The 20,076-nt window shown below is 45.3% G+C and overlaps 1 protein-coding gene across 1 annotated transcript in view; it reads left to right on the top strand.

The window, feature by feature from the left end:
- Nucleotides 1-20,076, top strand: part of CCDC146 (coiled-coil domain containing 146) — an 83,663-nt gene that overhangs the window by 44,423 nt on the left and 19,164 nt on the right. The window contains exons 3-5 of the mRNA XM_040971212.1: nucleotides 7,812-7,894; nucleotides 10,965-11,174; nucleotides 19,219-19,276. Coding sequence (XP_040827146.1) covers nucleotides 7,812-7,894; nucleotides 10,965-11,174; nucleotides 19,219-19,276 — 351 coding nt within the window. The remainder of the gene's footprint in view (nucleotides 1-7,811; nucleotides 7,895-10,964; nucleotides 11,175-19,218; nucleotides 19,277-20,076) is intronic.

Raw genomic sequence — 20,076 nt, 5'->3', positions numbered from 1 at the left:
TTCATGGTGTCTTTATAGTATCTTTTCACCTTTTTTTCTGGTTTATGGTGCGTATCTTACTGAAATAAAAGCACATGTAAGAATCTGAGAAGCAAAACATTGCAATATAAAGTTCAAACAGTGCAAATCACAATATCTGAAACATATTTGTACAAGATTTTCATAAAATTATCAAAAGGTGGGATGAGAGAACAGTCAAATCTTTATTTTTACAAATTTTAATGTGTTGGGAGAAACACTGACACAGACACAAAGAGAGAGTTCATGTATGAGTCAACCCCTAAATGCCTGCAAAAGGTAGGAATGAGCCAGGACCAAAACCAGGAGCCAGGAACTTGGTCCAGGTCTTCCATGTGAGTACCAGGGAGCCACCTGCTGTCTCCAAGACTCTCTGTTAGCGGGAAGCTAGAAGATATGAAACCCAGGACCTACACCACGGGACCTGGGCATCCCAACCAAAGCCACCCACTCTACGAAGGGTAAAACACCAAATTGTAAACATCAGGTGACACATCAGTACAGCCTTCGGCTCAGGGAGGTGTAGAAATGGGCCAGGCTGACAGATACGATCCCAAGGAAACAGGCATTCCAAAGATCTGTGCGAGACTTTTAGTAATGGAGCCGTTCTCTGATTCAGTTGGCTGGCATATATCACACGGTCACCATCCCAAATGAATGCCTACAAAATCCCCAGCAGTAACCCGTCTTCATCCACATGTGTATTCCTTTTTCAACAGGGCAGCCCCTTTGTGCCCCCTGAAGGTGGGCCTGTGCTGAACACACCACTTGATTGGTACAATGTTGGCACATGAACCCAGTGTCGTCAAATTTAATGACTTTAAGTGGAGCTAACTCACATTTTTATGACAAATCCAACAATTTTAAATGTTTCCAACAAATTTGCTAGTTTAACAAAAAACTGTGTATTCCCCAAACATCTGCAGAGTCTGTTTATCTCTGGCATGAAATTAGAGATAATGTAACATGGATTAGTGTCCATCTAACATATATTAAGTGATCTAAAGATTATCTTGTCTTCTCTTGCTGATAAAGAAATCTGTATAAATGGTTGTATGTCCTTAAACTGTTATAACCAACCAGTAATAGCAGGAAATGCAGCATTTCCATGAAATGGGGTTATTTATGTGTGCCAGAAAACACATTAAAATATTTGGTAATAGTCAGCTTAGTGAACTAAAAACAGCTGTGTTTGGTGAAATGTTAGAATCTGTTTTTTAAACTGGTTTTTAAGTTTTTCTTTATTTTACTTTGGTAGGCTATTGAAACTGGCAAGCTTAAAAGATTGTGCTTACATTTAAGTGATGTTAGAAGATTTTCTGAGCCTTTTCAAAAATTAAGAATATCTACAGAACTAGGGCTCTCAAGTCTCATATAAACCAGATTTCTTGGAAACTGTGAATTTCCGAGTATCCCTCCCTTTTCTAAGGAAATTTCAGCATAATCTGTTATGTAATTATCATGGGTAATAGCTGTTTTTCTGGTACAAATTAATGACAGTATTTAAAGAGATTTATAAATGGCTAACCGGTTTGTATTAGTGCATAAACTAGAAGAAGCTGAGGAGCTAAATTTAGGCGTAAGTGTAGCATTGTATAATACTTATTTAGTTATCAAAAAAAAACTGTAGCTTTCGCTCTAACAAGTGCGTTGAGGTTGGGGCTCAGAGGAGCACGCATTGGCCACAATAGGCAGGCCAGCACTGGGGACACCTGTAGCAGAGAGCCCGGGATTAGTTCTGGGTTCTGTTCTTCCAGCACACCCTGGGGGGCATCAGAAGACGGTGTGAGTCCACGGCTTCCTGCCACCTGTGTGAAAGATGCAGCTTGAATCCTGGGTTCCTGGCTTTGGTCCAACATAGCCCTTGCTTTTGTGGGCACTGGGGGAATGAAGCAAGAGTTGGGGACCCTTTCTCTCTGTCTGTTTCTCTCTCTCTTCTCCCATTCCCTCCTTCCCTCCATCCCTCTTCAAATAAAATGTTTAAAAGTCAAAAAGGATTGTTGCGAATCAAACACTCAAATAACCTATTAGATTTTCTACTTCATTCAGGAGTTTGAAGCTGGGCCCACGCATCTACTAAGATTCTCTGTATTAGCTTAGCTGTGGACTGAGTTCTGTATCTTTGGAGTTGACCCTGTGGATCAGGGATTTCCCCTGGCTAACATGTTGAAGAAGGAAGTATTGGACAAGCGTTCTACTCAAAGGCTCTCAATAGGCCATTTCTGACTGTCTAGGGAATGTGTATTCTGTATACGGCTACCCACCGTGGAAATCCAATGCCAAGGGCATGTCCTTTTGCCTTTTATACTTTCAAGCACATGTCAGGCTGCTGCTGGTGCTTCTGTGCCTGGCTGCATCGCATCTCCTCAGCAATATCTCTGATGAGCATTTTGCACCTACCAGTATGAGCAGGGCAAGCCACATGGAGATACCCTCAGCTGACATGCTCAGCCAATTATGTGGCACCTGCGCCCTTCTGCCAGTATGTTCTTTAAACATATGCTGAGCACCTACTGTGTGCTGTGTACCGTGTAATATTCCTGGGACCGTGAAACGGTCCCTGCCACAACACAGCAGCAGTGCCCTTGTGGGGAAGTATGTGACACGATGGCCTTGACCATTAATTTTTTTTTTTTTTTGGTAACTATTTTAGTATCCAACCATGTTCTAGATGCTCATGTTAAGTGAACAAAACAGAACCTATGCTGAGCATAGCAAGAGGTTTGCAGCATGCTTCCAAGGTCAGGCTTCTATTTATACAGTCAAACAAAATACTTGCAGTGAACAAAATTAAAAACCTCTCTATGCTGGCAATAAACTAACCAAGATTTCAATCAGGGAAAACAACGGTATGTCGTATTTAATGAAATCTAAAAGAATAAAGTACTCTGAATTAAATTTAACAACAACAACAACAACAGAAATAAGTGGCTTATCCAAAGAAGACTGCCAAGAAAAGTGACAGTGTCACTCAAACATTCCCATATTCCACTCCAAGTTCCATTTTATGTATCCTAGGAAGTGTTTGGGGTGAGGGGAGGAGGGGTTGTTAAAGCTGCATTTTGGACTTTTTGTTCTTTCTTAAAAAAACCTTTCTGTGATTAGCTGTGAAAGACTTCCTTGTCTATCCGTCGAGAACATTCATTGGGAACGCCCCATCCAAGGGGATTGTTGTCTTGTGTTCTAAATGACAAAGATGAGCAACATTATAATTTGAGGATCCTAATAAAATGGCTACAGTCCGCCCTTATTCCTACGCTAAGATGCTACACAAAAATGTTGCATATAGAGCAATCCCTGTGTATCTTCACATCATCTCAGGGAATGATGGCTATTTTCTTCTTCCTTTTATGACTAAAGGAACTGACGCACGAATAGGCACATAGGACTCGTAGCTACACAAGTGAAAACACAGCAGAAATGGAAGTCAAACCAATGTCCATTTGTGGTAGACTCGGGTAGAATACTAGACTGAGGCGGAAAAAGCAGAGAAGCAGAGCTTATGAGAAAGAAAAGATATGGCTGATGACTTTAACACCTAGAAAGAGATGAGAGAATATATATATTTGGGAGCAAAAATGGATGGGTTGGCCTTACCCTAGAGGAAAGAAAAACTTTGTTCTTAAGATCTGGGGGAACAAAGTAAGGACAAATATTGTCCATTGATGAGGAAGACAGTTTGGGTGGCCAGGTTTTTGGTTCATGAATGAGGAAGCTATGGTTTGACAGAACAACCAAGTAAAATGTCCAAGAATTGAGGACCTCATGCCCAGAGCTTAGTTCAAGTGGCTATGTTGTTTATTTCTAGAGGTAAAAGGGAGAGGAGGAGGAGGATAAAAATGGGTGACTTCCGTTTTGTCTTGCTGCTCAAAGCATGCCAAGTGTTTCCTAGAATGAGGGCAAACCAGCAGGTGATGTCCACGAAGCCCCGAGAACAGGGCAGGCCGAGAGCCATGGCCGCTCGGATCAGTCCCGGCTCCCCACACAAGCGTATCATTGTTCCCTTGGGGTGACCCCCTTCCAGAGGATTCTCCGGGGGTGAAAACTCTTGCTGAGCTCTTAGTTTCCCTGGACTGTGCTAGGAGTTCAATTTTTGACATTTTTTCCGTATTATTATATGTCACCCATGAATCATGAACTCTTGTTAAACTTTTAGCTCCAGAGTAAATGTTTCCTTGCAGTCACAATCAGTAATGAGGCGACTCAGAAACACAAGCGTCTATTGTGGAATGGTGTTTATGAACTCGTGACATTATATCTAACCTTTCGCTGTGTGTACTCTTTGACCATTTCAGATTGGCCTCTATGCCATATTTGTTAGACTGTGCATTTTTTTTTTTTTTTGGATGTGAAAGACTTGGTTTCTGTACCCATTTGTATCAGGCCACCATTATTTTCCACGTCTAGTACTGTTCATGACTGAAGCATTTTTATGGAATACAACTTTTATAGAATGTAACATCTCTAATGAGGCGCGCACCAGCTTGAAGGGACATTGGACAGCCTCACAAACAAGCCCCTCGTTGCTGAACATCCAAAGTGTGATTTTTTTCTTACTTTTAAGGAAGTTGAAGTGCAATCTTCCCAGTGGACATTTATTTATTTACTTAAAAAATTTTTTTTGTAAGACAAATTTATTAGAAAATACAATTGAGATTAAAAATGCAAAAACGGTACAATCATGCCTTCTAGAAAGCCTCATTGCCACGCCTTAGCTCTTACCCCTGTGGTTCTCTAGTTCGTGTGTAAACTAACAGCAGGTTCCTACTTCCTGCACAAGACATTGCAGTTTCACTGTGTGTCTGCCTCAGACCTGAAGCCTACCTTTTCTCTGACATGGAGGGTTTCTTGAGTGGGAAATTAAAGACCCCAGTGTGGGTGTTGGGTGTGCTCATTGCTACATTGTTGCTAGATTCTTCTAATAGACAAAGAGGCATTTCTTCAAACAAACAAACAAAAAAGCCATGATTTCATACTCATGATTAGCACTCAATTTAAAATTTTTTTAATAAAAATATTATAATAGTGTATCCTTTCCCTTATTCTGGAATGCTTGCTTTCTAGTCAAATTCTCTAAAACTTCTCTTGAGTTATGAAATTCATATCATAAAATGCATGTATCTTGGGCGTTGTCAGTAGCCCTAAGTATTTATATATATGGAGTTGTATAATGGTTATCTTTCTAATTTTAGAATAGTCCCACTATGTGTCAAAAAGAAACCTTGTGTCTGTTAGCAGCTATTATCTGTAAGCAGCACTGCCTTTTCTGGATATCTCATAAGTACGTACTATTACAAAATGTGACCTTTTATATGTCCCTTTCGCTTATCGGTGGTTTCAAGGTTAATCCATGTTATGACACATATGAAAACCCCACCCCTGTTTCGGCTAAAGCTGCTGTTGTATGGCTTGTTCCTGGTTTGTTTTCCTGCATAAGGAATAAACAATTCTTTCTTGTTTCTTTGAACATCTCACACGTTTTTCTGAACACTGGATATCTTAGGTAGTGTACTGTAACTTTTACATCCTGACTTTTACATCAGGTTTTTGTTGCTGTCACTGCTTGTGCCATTCATGCATGTGTTTAATGATTAGGATAAAGTAACGCTGTGAAATGTATTTCCCCCACAGGATGTACCAGCTCATGCCTCTGCTTATTTTATTTTCTTGGTTTTACTTGTGAGCCTGGCTTCGTAGGGGTTAGCCAATGAGATCACATGGCTTCATGTTAGTCAGTCAGCACTTGGTCACAGGTTGTGTTTAAATCTCACTGAACCATCAGCTTTCTGCCTTTGTCATTGGGTCTATGTGTGACTCAGGAACAGTTTTGGAAGTTTAGGAGTTTACGTATCCGCCCCACTTTTAAATCAGGGATGGATGACTCGGAAGTCCCCCCTCTCATCACTCCTGAACTGAGCTGTTTTTGCACAGCTGTTCCTGGAGGACCAACACCAAGTGGCATTTTGAGCAGGGCCCCCTTTGACTATTCCTCACCCTCACAGCTTTGCTAACCTTTTGCTGCTCTGTCTTCATTGGCGTCACCAGTTTATCAGCCTCCCCAGTGAGCCATCAAGTGGTACCTTTAAGAAGAATTTAGGATATAGGTATTCTATGTATGAGCTTTTAAAAAAATGTACTTATTTATTTGGGATGGAGAGAGATAATCTCTCTCTCTCTCTCTCTCTCTCCTTCTGTCTCCTGTCCCCCCCCCCCCCACCTTCCTTCCCTCGCCCCCTCCACCCCAACACAGGTAGAAAGACAGAGATGGAGAGGAAAATCTCTCATCGGCAGGTGCACTCCCTAAATGCCTGCAATGGCGAGGGCTGGGTGAGACTCAAGTCAGGAACCAGGAGCTCAATCCAGGTCTCTCACAAGAGTGGCAGGAACGCAGTTATCTGAACCAGCCCCTATTGTTTCTGAAATAGGCTCTGCCTTACCAGGAAGCTGGGATCAGGACAGAACTGGAACTCAAATGCAGGCACTCTATTATGGGATGCCTCCATCTCAGAGCCAGACATCCACTGCCTGTAAGATTCTTCCCGGAGAGGATGCAGGGCTTGGGAAGGAGGGAGACGGTGGAGGCTTGCAATGGTCTAGCTGAGATGATGGAACATAGACTGGTGGTGGGATCAGGGAAGGGAGAGCAACACATCGGGATGCAAGAAATGTGTGGGAGGTGAGAATACATGCACGGTGACAGACAGGAGCCTTTGCTTGGGCTCTGCGTCTTGGCCCTTTGCAGTTCAGTTAAAGTCCAACCCGAGGCAAACACTCTTAGAATTTATGACTTTCAATAAAATAGAACGCAGGTGTTTGATGTGGTAGGCTGTTCTTTGGTTATTGCCTAATGCAGAGAAAATAAGTCAGAAGGTCCCTGATTAGTAATGAAAAAGAGACAAAGAGAACTTCGTGGGTACTGAGTCACCATTCCTCGGTGCTCCCACAGCAGAGGCAGTGAAGGGAGGGGAGTGGCTGCCAGGGCTGGACCACCTGACTTTAAATTCCCACTCGGCTTCCTCTCTGGATCCCTAATCTCAAGCAAATTTCCTTCGCTCATCTAACCTTGAGTTAATGCTTCCCTCCTTGCAAAAATGTTTTTTGAGAATGAAAGAACTGATGGACAATGCCTGCGCCCAACAGGCGTTTGGTAAATTTTACCTCCCTCAATCTATGAATGGCTATGCTTGCAACTGGCACCAGTTAAATGACTTGCTGAACTTGGCTATTTGTTCTGCAGAACCAGAAGGGTTTAACTCAACGCCTCGAGTTGGTAGCTAAAGTAGTCACAGTCTGGAGAGGGGATAGACTGTTCAAGTCTAGAAAACTTCCAAGGCCAAACAGAATATTTATTTGAAAGGCAGAGAGAGAATGAATTTGTGTCTGCTGGCTCTCTCCCCAAATGAGTGCAATGGTTAGATGGTTGGGGCTGGGCTGCCTGAACTCCATCTTGGTCCATGAGCCTAGAACTCCATCTTGGACTCCATGGTGTGTGCAAGGTCCCATGCACTTGGACCATCATCCTTCCCCAGGTGGAAAAGCAGGGAGCTGGATCACAAGTGGGGCAGCCAGAGCTCAAACTGGCGATCGTATGGGACATCTGTGTCACAAGCGACAATGTTTTCAATAAATACTCAGCGTCTTTCCAGTGAACCACATTACCTCATATATCTCCTCTCTCATATCCAACTGAAAGTTTTTATAACATGCATTTGCATTTCTAGCTATCTGTTTTGTCTTCTACCCCTGTGCACAGAAGACGATGGCTGACAGGGACTTTATGTTCTCTTTGCTAGTTGCATGCTACAGGAAAACTTCATGGAACCAGAATGGCAGAGTTAAAGGCCAAGTACACGTTCCTGCATGACACTGTGATGAGGTATGCTGTCTGCCCACACACAGGCGTCTTATATCATATGCATGCATCTTACTGGTAATGGAGCCCGTCTTCACGTTCCCCCTAAAGGCAGACTTGAGGCAAGGCTTGAGTTCAGGCAATCTGAGAAGTAAGGGAGACAGAGCCATGAGATGGTTGGGGAGAAGAGAGAGGGAGGCATTTGGCTGGAGCTGGGGTCCTCTGCTGGTTTACTCTGTGGGGCCTCGAAGCGGACCCTCTGAGCAGCTGTGTAGAACACACCTGCCACTCCACCAGCTGTGGGGAACTAGGGTAAATGTTGGTGCTCCAGTTCGCTTCCCTCACTGGTTAAGGATTGTCCTGAGGGGAAAGATGAGTTCCTGGCACTTCTACCTGGTCCTTCCAGAAGCCAAACAAATCCATGTGGCCAGGGTTAGCCCTCAAGGAAAGAACCCAGGTGCCATTGGAATGCGTAGTAACCAACCATCAAAGCCACAGGGGGACAGAGAGGGGTCCCGGATGGGATGGGGATGGTGTGTACTGTGGGACTCCCCCTCTGCTCCTCCTCACCTGTAGCTGTAGCTTCTGTGACAACCCCAGCTTTCATCTTCTGTGACTTCTCTCTACTTCTCACCTCTCCCTGCTATCCAAAGGCTACTCACATCTTGGCTAAGTCCCATGTCCCTAAGTCCACAACAGGTATTGTCTTCCAGCCAAGTAATGCAATACCATTTTTGGAGCATCTGCTCTATGATTTATTGGGGGGGTGGTGGTGGGAGAGGTGAAGGGGTGCAGGGCGGAGTGAACCAGCAAGGAGAAAGCCTGTCCTACTGCTGTTCCTCACCCTGCAAGCCCTCGCTTACATCTCTGTGCAACGTCCTTGAGAGAGAGCAATACAGAAGGTGGAGATGGAAAGTCTAGGGTAATCGTCAATACACTTCATGCTGTTTAGTGGGGAGAAAGCTCCAGGCAAGTCCGGGGCAGCCCCAGGAATCCCTCTGTAGCTCAGGGAACTGTGCAGTGCCTCCTCCCTTCTGGACAGCTCTTTCCTAGAACCGAGGGTGGTTTTGCTGTGTGTTCTGAGCTCAGCTTCTTAGACCCCACGACACACAGTCAAGGCCATGTTATTTCTTTCTGCTTCCACGCTTGGTCTTAAAACCACTTATGCTCCAATTTACCTCCCCCGGCTTCTATGAACAGCCACCACTCTCACATTCCCACTCCCTGGAGGGTAGGAACGGCAAGCCAGAGAGTAGAAGTATGGCACTGAAGTGGAATGAGTTCACCATGGAAACCATGTTAGAAGAGTTTCATCCCAATTTTTTCCATGAGCTTAAACATTTTTTTTTAACAGCCAGAAAGACAGAGAAGGAAAGAAAGAAGATATGTTGCCTTTGGCTGGCTCACTCCTCCAGTACCCACAATAGGCAGGGCTGTGCTCAGGCAGAAGCTAGGAACCAGGAGTTCAATGCAGGTGTCCCACTTAGCTGGCAGGGATCCAGTGACTTGAGCCATCACTGCTGCCTCGTGGGATCTGCTTTGGCAGGAAGCTGCCAGGGCAAAAATCAAAACAAAAAATCAAACCCATACATCCCAATGTGGAATGCTGGCATCTTAGCCGGATCTGCACCACTGGGTCAGGTGGCTGCCTCTCCATAAACATTTTCAAGCAAGTCCTCTCGTGTCTCAAATACACGTGGACAGCCGGCCATTTGATACCTGACCCTAACCAGCGTGCCCTCCTCTCTACGGAGAAACAGGTGCCGAGGCCCAAGCCAACGCCTTAACAATTGCAAGAGTTGAAGGTTATCATGTTAAGGAGGTCCGATAACTGTGAATTGGCAGAGATCAATAGGGACTTGTAAGGGAATAATGCCATTTTCCATGAATGGGAACAATATACTCTGGTAGCATTGTAGCCACTGCCGTCATGGTCTGGTTCCTGACGGTGGCCCTGGCATACATGTCATCCCCATACATGTTCTCCCAAATGTGTGGAGACAGATGACATACTCCAGCTTGATTACATTGGCAGAGCTGGCCACTTGTGTTGATATGGGTGTGATTAGGGCATTTCTGCCAGCCAGCTGAAATCTGAAGATTTCTCTTGTTGGAGCATACCCAACACGAGAGAATGCTGATTTTCAAAGTGTGGATGGCAAGAGCTTGCATCTGCTTAGGAGAGAGAGTGAGCTGACCCGGGGATTTCCGAGAAAGGCCAATCACGGTCGTAAGGAAGGCTAGGGCCACTGCTCACCTACAGCCAAGGTAAGCCGGAGAAGACGTTGGCCGTTCCAGCGAGGGTAATGGCTATTTCCCTTCAGATCTGCTCCTACTATATACTTAGTGTCTTTCCCAAACAAGGCCAAGGCCACGGGACATCATGGTTCCAGGAACCCCCTCCATTGTGATATTCAAGTCCAACTCCAACCCTCTGTTGTAATTAGGTTCAGAAATCTGTAAAACAATTGATGTCTGTCACTTGATAAAGATGCTTTTTTTCTTCCTAGTTCCCTAATAAAATACCGTTAGAAGTTTCTTGCTTATTGTCATGGGCGCGAGTGGGAGGGGTGGGCAGAAATGAGAGTTTCCCAAACTCATATTACAAGAACTCAAGAAAACCAGGGCTGTTGGAGAAGTTTTGGGGCAGGTGTTGGTCAGGGTAGGGGGCCAGACATGGGCATGGGGAGGTTGTGTTCTGCTCTAACCCACCTTGTAAGTCATGACTATTCTTCCAAGTGCAAATGCCACGTTCGCTTTGAATTTAACCCCTCCTCTGCCATCTCCCATTGTCCGAACCTAGACACCAATGATAGTACTTGCTGCCTGGTATTCTAGCTCCTAATTTCCAGCTGTTGCTCCTCTAGCTACATGGTGAGACCAAGAACTGAGCCCCATCAACCTTTAGCTGTTAGCATCTTACTTGTCATTAAAGCATCACTGAATTGGACTGGACCCAGGAACGGGGAGCAGTCATGCTCATGACCCCTACCCTACTTGCTAGCCACCCCCCATGCCCCCAGGAGCCGGTGAGAGTACTGAGGGGCACACTCTTCTCACCGCACCCCATCTCTGTCTTCTCCTTCTCCCCCAGCTCGCAGGAATCCGAGGTCCAGCTGCTACAGAATGCCAAGCGCTTCACGGAGCAAATCCAGCAGCAACAGTTCCACCTGCAGCAGGCAGACAACTTTCCGGAAGCCTTCTCGACGGAGGTGTCCAAAATGAGAGAGCAACTCCTCAAGTATCAGAACGAGTTCAATGCCGTGAAGGAGAGGGAGTACCATAACCAGTACAGGCTGAAGAGGTGAGTGCGCGGGTCCCTGCAGCAGGAACCCAGAGCAGCCGCACCATGGCAATCATTCAAGGACATTAGGATGCCACTGGGGGCCGCGAGGAGTATGATGTGGCTGTGTGGGCGTAGTTCTTGCCCTGGATTCCTTCAAAAATAGATAGCCGTTGACCAAGTTAGGTTACTTCAGGGAAAACAAAACAAGTTCTCCATGCCCTCAGGGTGGTGGTTCTTGCTGGTTGTTTGGTTTTGGGACATGTGAGCAAAGCCATAAGGCTTGGGAGCTGCAGCCCAAGAGTCCAACCCGTGACTACCCGTCCTTGCCAGTCCACCAGGGACGCGACAGTACCTGGACACCTGTCTGTGGGGCGAGGATTTCTCACATGTACTTCCCAAGCCAAGACCCCAATGAGCTAAGTGAAGGTCACATCCGCGTCACCCCAGTGCTCTAATACAAACTCAGTGGAAGCCTGATCGTCAGCCTTCCTTAGGCATGGAGAATGAAAGCTGAAAGCTGAAAGCTGTACCGTGTGTGTGTGTGTGTGTGTGTGTGTACAGGGGTGGGAGGAGCATGTCTAACACATTTCCCTATCCAATCTAAAGGTTGTCCTTTAATGAACCAAAGCAGAAGTTTATTGCTAAAGGGGCAAAGGTCACTTTTCAGCTCTCCCCCCCTCTCTGACATCCCTCCTGTGGAGTACAGCAAAGCAGGTGGGAGCCTTCGCCCAGCAAGCTGCGTGATTTACATGGCATTTCACCATGAGTGCATTTCGGGTCTTGTGCCCAGTGGGTTGCTGTGCCCGGTGCTGGAGAGAAACCCAAACCATCTCTCCTCGAATCTGTTACCATTTAAGGTGGCAGAATTTTCCCTGGCTGCTTTTAAAGAGTAGGTGGTTGCTGATGGTGAAACTGCGATTCCGTCCTGCTTGGAGATAAGCAGAAACCTTGACTGATGTGCCAGACTGCATATGCTCTGGGCTGTGACCCCTCTCTTTGGGGTCTGCTTTTTCACATGTAGAAGGGGCAAAGAAAGCCCATTGAATCAAGAGAATTTAGTGCTGCTTTTTCTCTTTCGATCTAAACTGGCTTCAGCCTGGCCAGCGAGACCTATAAAAAGACAGAGTAGCTATTTCTGTGCCTCTTGTAAGCGCTCCTTTCAGCTGAGAAAATAATGAAATTAAAACAATCGGCACTTGTTCATTAGTCCTGAAACTATGAATGCTTGACATTTCCAAGAAAGGCTAAGAGGAACATAAATCAGCTGATATTTAAATGGCTTAAACTTTCCAAGTATTCCTGCCAAGAAAGAACAAAAAAGCAAAAGGAAAAAACGCTCGCGTTTTAGGTATAGGTGGACACACCGTTCGCTGAGCTACTTGATGTAAGCTACGGTGCTCAGCGACCATGGGGAACAACGCTGGAACTGTACGTGTGTAAACAGGTGTTCCGTGGGTCTCCTTTCTGAATTTGTAGTAGACGGGACTTGGGCTCAGGCAGGCTCCCTCACATCCTCAAATATTAGCGAACCAATTCCCTTGCTTGATTTCCTGCTGTTGACAGCCCTGGGGCGGGGGGGAATAGAGGTTGTGTATGTCATTGATGTCACATCTTTAGCATGTCAAGGTGCAGATACCTATCCCCACCCCCCTTCTGGAAAACAAACAACAACCAAAGTAGTTAGTTCCTTGCCCATAACGTAAATGAAGCCAGTGAGAGGAAGGTATTCATCCATATATACAGATGATACCTGTCAGGCCAGTGCAATAAACTGTCATCTTCTTCAGGAAGCTCTGACTCACTGGCCATTACAGAACAATGGCTTCTTCAGACACCCCAGAGAAGGGGCTTTCCTCCGTGGCTTGCTCGCTTGGTTTCTGTTTCCATACAACAGAAAATCTTTAATCGTGCTAAGGGAGAACAGCATTGGAAGGTTCCGTTCATAATAAGATCTATAACTGAACACATCGGGATTCGTGATCGTAAATGGTTAAATGCATACATTTATGAATTCATAATGAAGTGGCTAAGTACCACGGTGAGCTGACTTAGGAAGCGCAGTAAAAGGAACTATCTTACTGAAAGCTTTCTCCGGCAAGATTTTCCAATATTCTTTTCGACCTTTTCCTGGCTTTGACATCGTCGCCTTTTCCGAAAGTTGGCCTTGCTTCCTGGCAATTCCTCAAATCCGGATGGCAAATCTGTTGTGTGTCTGACGCTGACTCTGACGCTCTCCGACAAGCCTTGTTCAGTTGGAGCAACAAGGCCATGGTCAGTGAGCACAGTTGGTCACAGCGTGAACTCGGAGGACGAGGACACTCAGGCTGCTTGTGTGCAGGGATGTCCCAGTGTGACTTTGAGCTTCTCATAGCTGGGTCTGAGGACCCTGCTGTTGCTGATGCACTTTCCATCCTGGATCTGAGAAAGCAATGCTGGAGCCAATAAGCTAGCATTGCCATGAGAAAGGATGAGTCCAGCAACGGACTTGCACTCCTACAAAGTCCGAGCCAACCACGCAGACGGTCATGGTTGGTGGTAGGACTCTCAGCAGGTACCAGTTTTACCTTCTGAACTTATTTCCTCATCTTCTCATGCTCCCCTAGCAGTAGTAAAGAACTTTTTTTCCTGCCAAGGGCCGTCTGGATTTGCATAACTTCATTCACAAACCATGCACAATTACCAACTTAAAAGCTAGCCTGCTCTTGTGATATTGAATTTCAAATCCCACCTCTGGTTGCCTCAGCAGGGATCAAACCAAATGATTTTGTTGGTCTTACATAGCCCACAGGCTGGACATTCCCCACCCCTGCTAGGGCAAGCAAGTGTAAAAAAAATTTTTTTTTTAATTTATTATTTTAGTTGAAAGAGTTACAGAAGGAGAAGGAGACAGAGAGAGAGAGAGATGTCTTCCATCCACTGGTTCACTTCCCAAATGGTTGCACAGTGTGCCAGTTGGACTACGCCAGTCCACAACTGAGAGCCAGGAGCTTCCTCCGGGTCTCCCATGTGGTCACAGGGGCCTCGGCACTTGGGCTATCCCCTGCTGCTTTCCCAAGCCATAAGCAAGGAGCTGAGTTGGAAGCGCAACTGAAACCAGTGCACATATGGGATGCTGGCACTGCAGGCAGAGACTTAGCCTGGTACACTACTGCACCAGTCCCAATCCCAGATTTCTAAATTGAGAGTCATCCTGAAATCATTGAAATGCAAACGGCACATAGATCCAGTGAAAGCCAAAGACACATATCTGCCTGATCTCCCCCGGCCCCCATCCTGCAACCCAGAGGGACTCTGGAATATCCTACAATCTTCCCACACGATTCCAATTCCCTCTACACCATGAGAACCACACCCCTGGTATGGGTGTCGTTCTCAGCCAGACCCCACATCCATCCATCAGTCAGCCACATCTTCTCTCGGGGTCACCCTCTGTCAGCCTCCCTCAGCAGCCCCTTGCAGTTGGGGCCAACTTTTAACTAAGTCATCACATTGGTTCAGAAGCCTGCCTCTCCACAGCTGGCACACATCCGTGTGGGTCTTCCTTCTCCGAGTGCATGAGGCCTCGCACGCCTGGCTTGCTTGAACTATCACGTCGCCCTCAGGAGCAAAACCTCTTGGTGACATGGCTTCGGTTGAGATGGTTTTGTTGCAGAGAGGAAGTAAATCTAGACAAGCTTTGGTCTTCGAGGCACCGCTCAGTTGGGAAAGTTGTGAAATGTTTGCACCATGGCTGGCATGCTGCATGCTTCTTGGGATGCCTTGCGTGAGTACTGGGGTTTGAAACCTGGCTGTTTCCGTTTCCGCTTCCAGCTTGTGGACATCACGAGAAGTGTAAGTGATGACCCTAATGGTTACAGCTCTCTCATCCCTATGGGATATGGATTGTTCCAGCTTTGGACTGGCATGGTACTACCTGTTGCATGCAGGCATTTCAGAGAGAGAAATCAGCAGGTGGGAGAGCTTTGTCTTTCAAATAAAGAGGGGAAAACATCGACATTTTTAATTCGAGTTTAAAAGGTTAGGGGTTAATGGACAAGGGAACCTCAGGTTTATATAAAAATAAAATTAAAGACGTTTATTTTTGCGCATAAACATTCAAAATCCATATGTAGTTTTTGTCCTCATACAAGATATAGGAAAAATAAAAATGATCAACTGCCATCCAACGGGGATATGATTGAGCTCTTCCTCTTTATAAATTAGAAAAAAATGCACATTTTAAAGGAAATAAAAGTCAGCCAGTGTTTCTGAACAAACAGGAAAATGTGTACTAGAAATATAACTAGTTTAAAATGTCCTAAAGAAGAAACGATGGTTTTGTATGCGTTTAACGAAAAGGTCATAGAGCTTCATGTTACCATTTTGAAACTCAAGTTGCCGTGGTAACCAAAGGCTGGCAACACGTTACCACCCCCTGGTGGTAGCTTGCTCGTCGGGCAGGACTGGACGCCAGAAACAAAGTATTGCCAATGCGCGTGCCAGATCTAAGCACCAAGGCATGCATCCTGCAAGCGCCGAGGGACTCCGCTCTAAGCTGTGCTCTGCTGCATAACTAACCTATCCTAAATTCAGCGTGACCCATATTTATCGGCATAATCTTAGTCTACACCAGTATAATAAAATTCATGAAAGTCAAGTCTGGTGAACCCACACCTTGACTTCCATGCTCCCAAGGCCCATAGACCAAAGGGATCTGCTTGTCTGGTATGAGCAGTGCTCATACTCCATGCGTTCTCAGCTTTGTTTCATAGCTGAATCTTTTTATACAAGTTTGCATTGGTCACATTTGGAAAAGCTCTTGTTGGCACTTATTCCATAGTCATTTAATACAAAAAGAAAAAGAGAAGTGGAACTTTTCGGCGTCTTCAGGAAGTCTAGTAGACGAGCCCAAGTTCAAAAAAAAAAAAAAAGTTTATTGGAAGAAGAAAATAAAGCAGCACTTGTGTCCAACCCGTTATTATTTATTTTGTTTAGAACATCCAGACCTGCTCTATTTGAAGCAATTTCCGAAACCTCATTTTAGTAACATGCCTTTTCATCCTAACAGTTAAAATAAAACTACTGTCTTTGCGTTCGCATCAGCAAGTCGAAGAAGCAACTTGTCCCCATTTACTGCCTCTCATTCTCTTAACAACAACAACAACAAAAAGTTTGAAAGGCGAAGTAACAGATTTTCCATTCACTGGTTCATTTATCCAATGGCTGAGGCTGGATTGAGCCAAAGCCAGGGGGCTAGAACTCCATCCCAGGTCTCCCAGGTGGGCATAGGTGCCTGAGTACTTGGGCCGTCTTCTGTTGCTTCCGACAGATATATTGGCAGGAAATTGGTGAGAAGCAAAGCAGCCTGGACATGAACACACACTCCCATGTTGGACGCTGGCGCCCCAAGTGGCAGCTTAATGGGCTGTGCCACAATGTCGGCGCTCTACACTATTACTTCTTTGTTGCTCTGATTTTTTTTTCCCTATGGATGCCAACTGTATTTAGTGGAGCGATGACGTTGTTTTTAGGATTCTGTCCTTCCTGACTTAGTGCCTGCTGGGCACTGTTTCATTTCTGAAACAGAAGTTATTGAAAGTTCTTTGGTACATACAGCTAGAATGATCTAAAAATGAGGTGAAAATAAAAATTCAAGGGGTCAGCATTGTGGCAAAATGGGTAAGCCACCACTTAGGAATGCTGGCATCCTTTGTGGGTGTTGATTTGAGTTCCAGATGCTCCATTTCCAATCCAGCTACCTGCCAATGTGCCTGGGAATACAGTGGAAGATGGCCCAAGTGCTTGGACTGCCCCCCCCCCCCCCATTTGTGGAAGATCCTGAGGATGACCCTGGCTTTGGCCATTTAGGGCATGAAACAGCAGATGAAGGATCAGCCTCTCTTTCTCTATTTCTCATGCTCTTTCTGGAAAAATAAAATGGAATCCCAAAGTAGTTCTGAATCAGAGATAGGAATTCTGAAGTTATCCCTGTGAATGCAATTGTGAAAATTACATAGCCTGTAGGAAACACTGTTAGGTTTTGGCGAGGCTGCGCAATGGTTACAAAACAAATCTAACATCTCAGACAATAATGGAATTTTCTTTCTGGCCCACGCTGTAGTCTAGTGCAATTAAACTAGCCTCCATCCCAATGCTTTGGCAACCAGAACACTTGCTTTCCAAGTTCAACAATGGGTGGGGAAGATCAATGGTCTTTACTTGCACTCACCTTCCTTTGGCATGCCGCCATGGTCGCAACTGAGATGTGGGTGAGGTTGTGGAATGGAGACCTCCTGTGTGTCCAGGAAGGCGGAAATGGTGTGGTGAGAACAAGGAAGTGTGTCTGCCTCAAGGCCAAAGGCAGGTCCTGTGAACTCTGCCGAACAAGCCTGAGGTAGATGTACAGTATTCCTTCCTGGCTGTCTGAAGAGTGCCTATCAGAGTTTTAATCATTTAGTTTTTAGGAAGAAAAACTCTATGAAAACCCTTTGTTCTCGAATACCCACATGTAAATATCCACTTGACGTTAGCTCTTGGTTTAAATCTGTGCTTCAGTTTAAATGTTCACATAATCCATGCATATTCATGTCCGTGGAACATCTGAGTCCCTCTAAGACAATGTTCCTCTATAATATTGTACCCCAGGAATACAGTTACCACCAAATGTAAAACCTGAGCTCTTGGAGGTGGGGGGAACCCTTCTCCATTCCAGTGAGCACCTGGAGAGTCATGCCTTCTGTGGTTTCCATGAAGGTTTGTGTCCAACCTGGATGTAGAATCATTGTAGAGAAAGTTGGGGCTCTGTATGCATGCCCTTAGCTCAACTAGCAAACAAATTCTTTTATCTGAAATCATGAAAATGCGACTAAAAATTAATTGCAGTCATTTATTCATGTTAGTATGTATTGTATTCCAACCAGATACGTGGACTGTTGAAGGCATGGGTCGTAACAGTGGTAAACAGAACAAAGACCTGCCCTCCTAGGTGGGAGGTGTCCAGCTAGGGAAATAAGCCAGTGTGTGCTCTGAGATCAGGAAGGGATGAATACGACAGAGGAAAGTTATGCCCAACAGGGAAATGGTGGGGACCATCTTAGGTAGGATGGTAAGGTGCCTCTCTGGGAAGATAACACTTGCTACAGATTGCTGGGAAGTGAAGAGGGGGCTATGCAGGGATCTATAGAACGAGGACGCCAGTTGGAGATATCAGAAAAGTCAAAAGTCTACAAGGAGCACAGGGCTAGCCAGAAGGTCACCATGGCCAAAGTCAGGGAGTAGCAGGCAATGAGACTGGGAGAGCAGATTGTGCAGGCGTGGGAAGGAGGTTCCATTTTAGTCTAGATCAGATGGGAAGTGATCAAGCTGGGAGGTGATGTGATCCCACTTAAATGGTAAAGAAATTCTTGAATTTGGTGGGTGGACAATTGACTTTAGTGGTTGAGGGTGGGGGCAGGCAAAGTGGATCAGTTGGGAGGCTGTGGTGGTCATGATCAAGACATATCAAGAAGAAAGTGCCCAGAGCCTGCACAGTGGGTGTAACTGGCTTATTATCCACCTAAAGTGCCAGCATCCCATATAGGTCACTGGCTCATGTCCTGGATGCTCCACTCCCCATTCATCTCCCTACTGATGGCCTGGGAGAGCAGCAGAGAATGGCCCAAGTCCTTGGCCCTCTGCTGCCACTTGGAAGAAGCTTCTGGTTCCAGGCTTTGGATTAACTCAGCTCTGGCCATTACGGCCCTGTAGGGAGTGAACTAGTGGGTGGGAATTCTGTGTCTGTCTGTGAATCTTCCTTTCCAATAAAAAATAGCTTGAAAAGAACTAAAGAAGATGCTCAGATTCTTTCAAGGAGTCTGACTCTAGTTGGCAGGTGCCTAGTCCCCAGACAGGTTAAGCCCCTGTTTTTGTTGATAAAGGCTACACAGTGTAACCAGAAGGCAGGGCACAGAAAGCTCCCTTCAGGTGGGAGTCAGACTGAATACCAGTACATTTGGCATACAAGTAAGGAAGGACACTCTGAGACAATACTGACTACAGTTTTGAACTTCTTCTAACTTGGGGTCTCTCTCTCTCTCTCTTACAGTTTACAAGAAGAAAAAATGATGTTACTCCAAGAATTTGAGAAGATCCCAAAACCAGGGGTAAGTGGAGTTTATTAAATGCAGCTTAGGTTCAAACATCCCCTTTGGGAATCATGTTTATCATAACCCTGTCCCAACACACTCAAGAGACCGAAAAGCCGTGATTGCTGACAGTGGTGAAGAACAGGACACGATCCTCGTCTCTGGAGTTAGATACACATAATACTATCACAGGCTGTGGCTACGTGGCATCTAATGGAATCTATGTTTAGTTGGGCAGTATCCGCTTTGTTTTCAGAAAAAAAAAATGATTCTGGGGTCAACACTTTAAAAATCCTTTCTACAATTGTTATTATCCTCATGACTTTCTGAACCAATCTCAAGTCATTCCAAAATTTTTTCGTAACTATGAAACACTTAACTACTCCTGCATAACACCCAGAGTTCTGGGTTCTGGACTGAGTTGGCTCAGTTGAGGCAGGGTGGGCTGGAATGGATTCATTTATATGTCAGCCAGTTGGCAGGCTAGTTGGCTAAGATCCCATGTCCTTAGTGGGTCACCTGATGGTGGAAGGGCTTCCAGCTTCGAGAGAGCAAGTTGCACACATAAGCACTTCTGAGCCTGTTCTTGAATCATTGTTCATAGTATCCTATTGGGCGATAAAAGCAAATCACGGAGCCAAGACTGGAATGCGTGATAAACAGGCTGTGTCACGTGGTAGGAAGGATACATTACAAAGAAGCAAGCATATCTTGTGCAATAGGAGGAACTTGGGGCTGTTTTTTTTACACTCCATTCTAAATCCATAACTCAGCGCAATGCTTCTGCATTCTGAATAGTTGTATTTCAAAAGCATTTT

This window comes from Ochotona curzoniae, unplaced genomic scaffold (genome assembly GCF_017591425.1).
Source record: "Ochotona curzoniae isolate NIBS_2020 unplaced genomic scaffold, NIBS_Ocur_1.0 contig_21, whole genome shotgun sequence".
NCBI classification, from domain to species: Eukaryota; Metazoa; Chordata; class Mammalia; order Lagomorpha; family Ochotonidae; genus Ochotona; species Ochotona curzoniae.
The sequence above is the reverse complement of the archived record's forward strand: the minus strand, read 5'-3'. Positions and strand labels throughout refer to the sequence as shown.